This window comes from Coregonus clupeaformis, chromosome 27 (assembly GCF_020615455.1).
Source record: "Coregonus clupeaformis isolate EN_2021a chromosome 27, ASM2061545v1, whole genome shotgun sequence".
NCBI lineage: Eukaryota > Metazoa > Chordata > Actinopteri > Salmoniformes > Salmonidae > Coregonus > Coregonus clupeaformis.
In genome coordinates this window covers 32,714,887-32,724,824 of record NC_059218.1, presented here as the reverse complement: position 1 = coordinate 32,724,824, position 9,938 = coordinate 32,714,887, and the positions used below count along the sequence as shown (strand labels likewise).

The 9,938-nt window shown below is 45.5% G+C and overlaps 1 protein-coding gene across 2 annotated transcripts in view; it reads right to left on the bottom strand.

Annotated features, from left to right (window-relative positions):
• Positions 1 to 4,749: 4,749 nt before the first annotated feature.
• The window catches only part of LOC121541809 (gamma-aminobutyric acid receptor subunit alpha-3), a 162,725-nt gene continuing 157,536 nt past the window's right edge, over positions 4,750 to 9,938 (bottom strand). Inside the window, exon 10 of one of the 2 annotated variants that reach the window (XM_041851117.2) lies at positions 4,750 to 5,474. In XM_041851117.2, the coding sequence (XP_041707051.1) occupies positions 5,139 to 5,474 (336 nt within the window). In that variant the 3' untranslated portion in view covers positions 4,750 to 5,138. The remainder of the gene's footprint in view (positions 5,475 to 9,938) is intronic. The other variant, XM_041851118.2, reaches the window with a different exon arrangement.

The following is a 9,938-nucleotide window of genomic DNA, read 5'->3' as shown; positions in this document are numbered from 1 at the left end:
GTAACAGACACATCTCAACATCAACGGTTCAGAGGAGACCGCGTGAATCAGGCCTTCATGGTCGAATTTCTGCAAAGAAACCACTACTAAAGGACACCAATAATAAGAAGAGACTTGCTTGGGCCAAGAAACACGGGCAATGGACATTAGACCAGTGGAAATCTGTCCTTTGGTCTGAAGAGTTCAGATTTGAGATTTTTGTTTCCAACCGCTGTGTCTTTGTGAGACGCAGAGTAGGTGAACGGATGATCTCTGCATGTGTGGTTCCCACCGTGAAGCATGGAGGAGGTGTGATGGTGTGGGGGTGCTTTGCTGGTGACACTGTCTGTGATTTATTTAGAATTCAAGGCACACTTAACCAGCATGGCTACCACAGCATTCTGCAGCGATACGCCATCCCATCTGGTTTGCGCTTAGTGGGACTATCATTTGTTTTTCAACACATCTCCAGGCTGTGTAAGGGCTATTTGACCAAGAAGGAGACTGATGGAGTGCTGCATTAGATGACCTGGCCTCCACAATCACCCGACCTCAACCCAATTGAGATGGTTTGGGATGAGTTGGACTGCAGAGTGAAGGAAAAGCAGCCAACAAGTGCTCAGCATATGTGGGAACTCCTTCAAGACTGTTGGAAAAGCATTCCAGGTTAAGCTGATTGAGAGAATACCAAGAGTGTGCAAAGCTGTAATCAAGGCAAAGGGTGGCTACTTTGGAGAATCTCAAATATAAAATATATTTTGATTTGTTTAACACTTTCTTGGTTACTACATGATTCCATGTGCGTTATTTCATAGTTTTGATATCTTCACTATTATTCTACAATGTAGAAAATAGTACAAAATAAAGAAAAACCCTTGAATGAGTAGGTGTGTCCAAACTTTTGATTAGTACTGTATATATATGATTTTATGATGATAGGTGTCCTTTCTGTAGCTATGAACCTGCTAGAAGGAAAGTCTCCAGATCCAACAGAGCTGGAATACTCCACAGTATCTTAGTGAGCAACTGAAACACTGATACAATACTAATCCTTAGATTTCAATATGACAAATAGCATTACTGAAGGTTGCAAACTTCCACACGTACAGACTGTCATGTATATGTTTGATACATTGTACATGGTTTGTGTTTTTAACACACCTTCAGAGAAGTCACAATAAAATGGTATCCATTCTATCCATTTGAAAGGCGTTTCTCCTTTGAACGTAGTCTTGTTATGCGAGATGGTTGAGAACATACTGCATGTTGGGTTCTGGGCAAGTCATCTGCTTAACAACCGCAGAACACACTGGAAACACATAGGAAAAGTCCTGTGCAACATCATTACTTTCACAGAAACTATTACCGTCGCCACGTACAAGCTGTATGATTTTAGCACAACATATTTTAGCAGAACACCTGCCTCTCATTTTACATTTGAGTCATTTAGCAGACGCTCTTATCCAGAGTGACTTACAGTTAGTGAGTGAGTGCATACATTATTATTATTATTTTTTTTTTAATTTTCATACTGGCCCCCTGTGGGAATCGAACCCACAACCCTGGCATTGCAAACGCCATGCTCTACCAACTGAGCTACATCCCTGCCGGCCATTCCCTCCCCTACCCTGGACGACGCTGGGCCAATTGTGCACCGCCCCATGGGTCTCCCGGTCGCGGCCGGCTACGACAGAGCCTGGATTCGAACCAGGATCTCTAGTGGCACAGCTAGCACTGCGATGCAGTGCCTCCTTCACCCCTGCTTTATGGTTATGGGCTTAAAGAAAAGAGGACACCTGTACCATGTCAGATATAGAGATGAAATGTATTACATGTTGAGTTTGCATTCCAAAATTACTCTTTACATACATCACAGAAGACAAATATAACAAAACTGTTTGACTTAGAAACACTGGATCTTGGCCAGGTAATTTAAATAATGTTTATTAAATATGATATTATGAAAAATATGATTAACATTCCACCCATGAGGCCACTAGGTAATTTGACTGCAGGAAAGGGCTACCTGAAAAGTCCAGAATATTTACTATAACTAGAACATGGTTGAAAAAATTAATAGATGAATGCGTTACTATATAAATGTCTATATTACTGTTATCTGTATTAGACGAAAGTCTGAGGTAATGATGTGTCAGAGTACTATGACAGCTATAAATCTAAATAATAATTTATTAAACTTCTATAGCGCTTTTCATAGAATCTCAAAGCACTTCAACAGCAAAAAAAAACTAACTCACAATATATCATGACAGGTCAATTAGCTATTGTATGTGACTCACTGAGGCTGACCACTGTAAGCCATACATGAGAATGTACATAGAGAATATTTTATAATGCTACATCAGTCACATTATGATTACATTTTATCGTGGTAGTGACTCTATTTTCTGCAGCTTCCCCTCTACCTTACACAGGCCTTTAGCATGATATGCGTTTGGAGATTTCACCCTTGCTGACCATGTCCCCTAGTGACCATTGGCTGTAGGTGGAGGGAGAGAATGGGGAAACGCCACACACAGACCTAAACCATATAGGTCACCATATGTACAGTGGCTTGCGAAAGTATTCACCCCCCTTGGCATTTTTCCTATTTTGTTGCCTTACAACCTGGAATTAAAAATGGATTTTTGGGGGGTTTGTATCATTTGATTTACACAACATACCTACCACTTTGAAGATGCAAAACATTTTTTATGATGAAACAAACAAGAAATAAGAAAATTTGAGCGTGCATAACTATTCACCCCCCCAAAGTCAATACTTTGTAGAGCCACCTTCTGCAGCAATTACAGCTGCAAGTCTCTTGGGGTATGTCTATATAAGCTTGGCACATCTAGCCACTGTGATTTTTGCCCATTCTTCAAGGCAAAACTGCTCCAGCTCCTTCAAGTTGGATGGGTTCTGCTGGTGTACAGCAATCTTTAAGTCATACCACATATTCTCAACTGGATTGAGGTCTGGGTTTTGACTAGGCCATTCCAAGACATTTAAATGTTTCCCCTTAAACAACTTGAGTGTTGCTTTAGCAGTATGCTTAGGGTCCCAGTCTCAAATCTCTGGAAGACTGAAACAGGTTTCCCTCAAGAATTTCCCTGTATTTAGCGCCATCCACCATTCCTTCAATTCTGACCAGTTTCCCAGTCCCTGCTGATGAAAAACATCCCCACAGCATGATGCTGCCACCACCATGCTTCAATGTGAGGATAGTATTCTCAGGGTGATGAGAGGTGTTGGGTTTGCGCCAGACATAGCATTTTCCTTGATGGCCAAAAAGCTCAATTTTAGTCTCATCTGACCAGAGTACCTTCTTCCATATGTTTGGGTAGTCTCCCACATGCCTTTTGGCAAACACCAAACGTGTTTGCTTATTTTTTTCTTTAAGCAATGGCTTTTTTCTGGCCACTCTTCCGTAAAGCCCAGCTCTGTGGAGTGTACGGCTTAAAGTGGTCCTATGGACAGATACTCCAATCTCCGCTGTGGAGCTTTGCAGCTCTTTCAGGGTTTTCTTTGGTCTCTTTGTTGCCTCTCTGATTAATGCCCTCCTTGCCTGGTCCGTGAGTTTTGGTGGGCGGCCCTCTCTTGGCAGGTTTGTTGTGGTGCCATATTCTTTCCATTTTTTAATAATGGATTTAATGGTGCTCCTTGGGATGTTCAAAGTTTCGGATATTTTTTGATAACCCAACCCTGATCTGTACTTCTCCACAACTTTGTCCCTGACCTGTTTGGAGAGCTCATTGGTCTTCATGGTGCCCTTGCTTGGTGGTGCCCCTTGCTTAGTGGTGTTGCAGACTCTGGGGCCTTTCAGAACAGGTGTATATATACAGAGATCATGTGACAGATCATGTGACACACTTTGATTGCACACAGGTGGACCTTTTTAAACTAATTATGTGTATTTAGGGGCTTCATAGCAAAGGGGATGAATACATATGCACGCACGACTTTTCCGTTATTTATTTTTTAGAATTCTTTGAAACAAGTAATTTTTTTCATTTCACTTCACCAATTTGGACTATGTTGTGTATGTCCATGACATGAAATCCAAATAATGCAACAAAATAGGAAAAACGCCATGGGGGATGAATACTTTTGCAAGGCACTGTATGTGTGTGTGTGTGTGTATGTGTATGTATGTGTGTATGTGTGTGTCTGTACTGTATGTATGTATGTATGTTTATGTGTGTGTGTATGTGTTTGTATGTACAGTATGTATGTATGTACAGTATGTTTGTGTTTGTGTGTGCCAAAAGCTTAATCTTGATGATGTGGGTATTCAAAAAAAGGCACACTGCTTCTTTCTCTTTGAACATACTCAGCCTGTTAAAACAATAAGAGTCTCTGGACTGGAAAATGCGCAGGCAGGCCCGATAGGACACAAAAGCAATTCCATATGATATTGCGTTGGGTCTGTTGAGATTCAGCGCTAGCAGAAGGGCAGACACTGACGATTATTAATGATGTCCCTATGGAACTCTACAGGCTGCCCCTGGCTATAAGAGCTCATTACAGCGACAAGCAGCCAATGGCTCTCCTTGTTGCATCCTGACGCAATTCAGAGTGAATGGTGTGAGTGTGTGTGTTTGGGTGTGAGAGTGTGTGTTTGGGTGTGAGTGTGTGTGTTTGGGTGTGAGTGTGTGTGTTTGGGAGTGAGTGTGTGTGTTTGGGTGTGAGTGTGTGGGTGTGAGAGTGTGTGTTTGGGTGTGAGTGTGTGTGTTTGGGTGTGAGTGTGTGTGTTTGGGTGTGAGAGTGTGTGTTTGGGTGTGAGTGTGTGTGTTTGGGTGTGAGCGTGTGTGTTTGGGTGTGAGAGTGTGTGTTTACACACAGTGATTAACCAGGACCTGATCCTCTGTAATGAGCTACCATGAAGGATTCAAACACATGCTCCCATTTATCATGTCAAGAGAAGTGAAAACATGTCCAAAAAACACCATCCGGCTATTCTATCAAACAAACAAATAATCAGGTAACAACAAATGAACATTTATAGTTCAACTATGTACATACGAATCTACGAGAATGTTTGTCTGCAACCTATAGCGACTTGCAAATATCAAAATTAAGTCAAAAACAACGATACAATAACGTGGTGGATCTCTTGGCCTCTTGTAATCTCAGCCTAATAGTTTGTCCTGGTGAGTTTAATTCTGGGAGGTGGACCTGGGAGGGGGGACGGCGCGCGGCTTGCTGTTGATGTACGTGGCCCAGTAGACCAGGTTGAAGATGAAGAACAGTACAGGGAAGATGATGCGTGATATCTTGTCCACTTTGCTGACGCGGTTGTAGGACTTTATGGCTTCCACGTAATTGTCGTCCATTTTAGGAACCTTGTGGCTGTGGTGGTGGTGTGTAGCTGTGGTGGCACTCCTGGAGACGGTGGTTAAACCTGGGTCCTTTGCTTCGTTGATGGTGTATGTAGTTCCAACAATGTTGAATGTGTTATTGGCCTTTTTGGAAAGAGAGGCAGATTCTCTTCTCTGTAAAGAGAAGAGAAACAAAGAAAATCAGGTCTGGATCAACTTAACAAAGGCCTTCTTTTTAATATGACAAAACAGGGACTGTTTTGACTTGGGGTGCAATGATGCTCAAGATGCATGATGGGAACAGTATGACATCCCTATTCTGCACCATTGGGTTCAGAACCAAGCTGAAAGAACTCAGTGTATGGATTGGGGCTGTAGCCCTCCCAGCCTGGACAAAAGGCCAAGGTCATAGAACATTACGCATTTACGCTCCAATAAGTGGCAAATCGCATGAGCCTCCCCTACAAAATATACATACATCATAGTTAACAGTGAGAATAGGGCCACCCCAGGGCCTGGCATGCAAGAGACTTATTACAGAGCACGGGTCAAAAGTTTATGAGCTAAAATGAAGTCCATGGGCAATATCATGGTTTAATTTCCGAGAAGCTGGTTATTTTCTGAACCACTGAGAGAAATGGAGCAGAGCAGAGGAGTGGGTAGGGCTGGTGGCACTGGAGAGTTAATGGTAGGATGAGAGCAGAGCAGTATGAGTAGCAGAGTTAAATCACTGCACCTGTAAACAGGCCTGACAACCTGCACTCTGAGGACTGGGCTGTACTGAATATAGGACTGAGACTGCACTGAATATAGGACTGGGACTGCACTGAATATAGGACTGGGACTGTACTGAATATAGGACTGGGACTGCACTGAATATAGGACTGGGACTGCACTGAATATAGGACTGGGCTGTACTGAATATAGGACTGGGACTGAACTGAATACAGGACTGGGACTGTCCTGAATATAGGACTGGATTATACTGAATTTAGGACTGGACTGTACTGAATACAGGACTTTACTGATTATAGGACTGGACTGTACTGAATATAGGACTGTACTGAATATAGGACTGGACTGTACTGAATATAGTACTGGGACTGTACTGAATATAGATAGGACTGGGCTGTACTGAATATAGGACTGGGCTGTACTGAATATAGGACTGGACTATACTGAATATAGGACTGGACTGTACTGAATATAGGACTGGACTGTACTGAATATAGGACTGGACTGGACTGAATATAGGCCGTAGATTAAGAGAGAAACACTGAATGAAGGCAAGGGGATATAAAACAGATGGGTTGGAGACAGTTTTAGGTCTCAAAATCCTGCCTTAAGGAATCCTCAGCAGATACTTTTTCAATTGTCAAAAATGCACCTACAGCTGATGAATCCAATTGTTGTATTACATTAGTATTGCCAGGCTTGCATCAACTAATGATCAACACCAACCTGGCTGGCACATAAAGGTGTGGATCAACATATAAGAAGGGCAATTGGGATAGAACAACCATTTTTATCTTAAACCACAGTATCAAGGAGAACGGGCCGATCCAATTGGATAAGCAGGCCGGTCAGGGGGGCTAACACAGGGGGTAATGGATTGCATTTCACCTCAGATGTACGAGGTGAATGTACGGATAGTAGGCTACAGAATGCACAGAGGACACCAGTAGCACCTTAACAACCATCCATTCCAAAACAATAATCTACCAGAGAAAACCTTCCACCCAGATGGGCTTCAGAATAAAGTAGCAGTAATGGTGTTAAACAGAGAAAGAGTATACTGTCTGTCTATCTGTGATGATGGCTGGGCTGGGCCGGGACTCTATCTGCTAGGCTGGGCCGGGACTCTATCTGCTGGGCTGGGCCGGGACTCTATCTGCTGGGCTGGGCCGGGGTTCTATCTGCTGGGCTGGGCCAGGGCTCTATCTGCTGGGCTGGGCCAGGGATCTATCTGCTGGGCTGGTCCGGGGCTCTATCTGCTGGGCTGGGCCAGGGCTCTATCTGCTGGGCTGGGCCAGGGTTCTATCTGCTGGGCTGGGCCAGGGCTCTATCTGCTAAGCTGGGCCAGGGCTCTATCTGCTGGGCTGGGCCAGGGCTCTATCTGCTGGGCTGGGCCGGGGTTCTATCTGCTGGGCTGGGCCAGGGCTCTATCTGCTGGGCTGGGCCAGGGCTCTATCTGCTGGGCTGGGCCAGGGTTCTATCTGCTGGGCTGGGCCAGGGCTCTATCTGCTGGGCTGGGCCAGGGCTCTATCTGCTGGGCTGGGCCAGGGCTCTATCTGCTGGGCTGGGCCAGGGATCTATCTGCTGGGCTGGGCCAGGGCTCTATCTGCTGGGCTGGGCCGGGGCTCTATCTGCTGGGCTGGGCCGGGACTCTATCTGCTGGGCTGGGCCAGGGCTCTATCTGCTGGGCTGGGCCAGGGCTCTATCTGCTGGGCTTGGCCAGGGCTCTGGCCCTATCTCATGGCAATATCAGTGGAGAGGCAGTCTCTCAGCAGTGTCGGCTGCTGCCCCCTGGACGCCCTGAGGCTTTCACAGGGTATCGATTCCTCCTGATCCAACAACACCCCGGGCTCCTTATATCATAGCTACAGCTTAGATCAGCATAAGTGAGGGATAACTATTAACAAGCGTCTCATGACCCTTACCACAGCTACCTAAGCTAATTCATCCCCAGCATCAGGTCTGACTTAGCCTACCAACCTGACATACAAGGCCCTGCTGGTACATACTGTACCTGCCAATCAGCTAGTGAAGAGGGACTCTATAATATCATTCTGAGTTATGTAGTCTGAGATACAGGCAGAGGTAACCATAGCACGGGGCTTTGTTTGGAAAGTAATGTTCTTCAAAACATAGCATGACACTATACACAACAGTACACAAAAATTGCTTGAGGGCAGACCAACTTTGTGTGATTATAGGAATGCTTTCAGCAAACTTCGGGCAAGAAGACTGCTTAGCGTGTGTGTTTGTGTATGTCAAATCAAATCAAATTGTATTTGTCACTTGCTTCGTAAACAACAGGTGTAGACTAACAGTGAAACTCTTACTTACGGGCCCTTCCCAAAAAAATGCAGAGAGAAAAATAGAAAAATTAGAACACAAGTAAATTATTACTTGGCTATATACACGGGGTACCAGTACAGAGTCGATGTGCAGGGGTATGAGGTAATTGAGGTAGATATGTACATATAGGTAGGGATAAAGTGACTAGTCAACAGGATAGATAATAAGCAGTAGCAGCAGTGTATGTGAAAATAGTTAGTGCAAAGTGGTTCAATGCAAATAGTCCAGGTAGCTATTTGGTTAACTATTTAGCTGTCTTATGGCTTAGGGGTAGAAGCTGTTCAGGGTCCTGTTGGTTCCAGACTTGCTGCATCGGTACCGCTTGCCGTGTGGTAGCAGAGAGAACAGTCTATGACTTGGATGGCTTGAGTCTTTGACAATTATTAGGGTCTTCCTATGACACCGCCTGGTATAGAGGTCCTGGGTGGCAGGAAGCTTGACCCCAGTGATGACCTGGGCCGTAGGCACTACCCTCTGTAACGCCTTGCGGTCGGATGCCAAGCAGTTGCCATACCAAGTGGTGATGCAACCAGTCAGGATGCTCTCAATGGTGCAGCTGTTGATCTTTTTGAGGATCTGAAGGCCCATGCCAAATCTTTTCATCCTCCTGAAGGGGAACAGGCGTTGTCGTGCCCTCTTCACAACTATGTTGGTGTGTGTGGACCATGAAAATTCCTTAGTGATGTGGACACCGAGAAACTTTAAGCTATCGACCCTCTCCACTACAGTCCCGTTGATGTGGATGGGGGCGTGCTCGGCCCCTTCGTTTCCTGTAGTCCACAATCAGCTCCTTTGTGTGCCTGCATGAATTAAACATGCTTCAAAATCCCTAATCAAGGTAAATGATGCCTCTCCCCTGCACTAATGGCCTACACTCCCTTCCTCCTGCTCCTGCTCTCTCTTTCCTTCTCTTCCTCACTTTCTCCCCCCTCTCACACTTTCTCCCCCCTCTCACACTTTCTCCCCCCTCTCACACTTTCACTCCCCTCTCACACTTTCTCTCCCCCCTCACACTTTCTCTCCCCTCTCACACTTTCTCCCCCTCTCACACTTTCTCCCCCCCTCACACTTTCTCCCCCCTCTCACACTTTCTCCCCCCTCTCACACTTTCTCTCCCCTCTCACACTTTCTCCCCTCTCACACTTTCTCCCCATCACACTTTCTCTCCCCTCTCACACTTTCTCTCCCCTCTCACTCTTTCTCTCCCCTCTCACTCTTTCTCCCTCCTCTCACACTTTCTTCCCCCTCTCACACTTTCTCTCTCCTCTCACACTTTCTCTCCCCTCTCACACTTTCACCCCACTCTCACTTTTCCCCCCCTCTCACACTTTCTCTCTCCTCTCCCACTTTCTCCCCCCTCTCACTCTTTCTCCCCCCTCTCACACTTTCTCCCCCCTCTCACACTTTCTCTCCCCTCTCACACTTTCTCCCCCATCTCTCACACTTTCTCTCCCCTCTCACACTTTCTCTCCCCTCTCACACTTTCTCCCCCCTCTCACTATCGACCCTCTCCACTACAGACCCGTCGATGTGGATGGGGGAAAGCTCGGCCCCTTA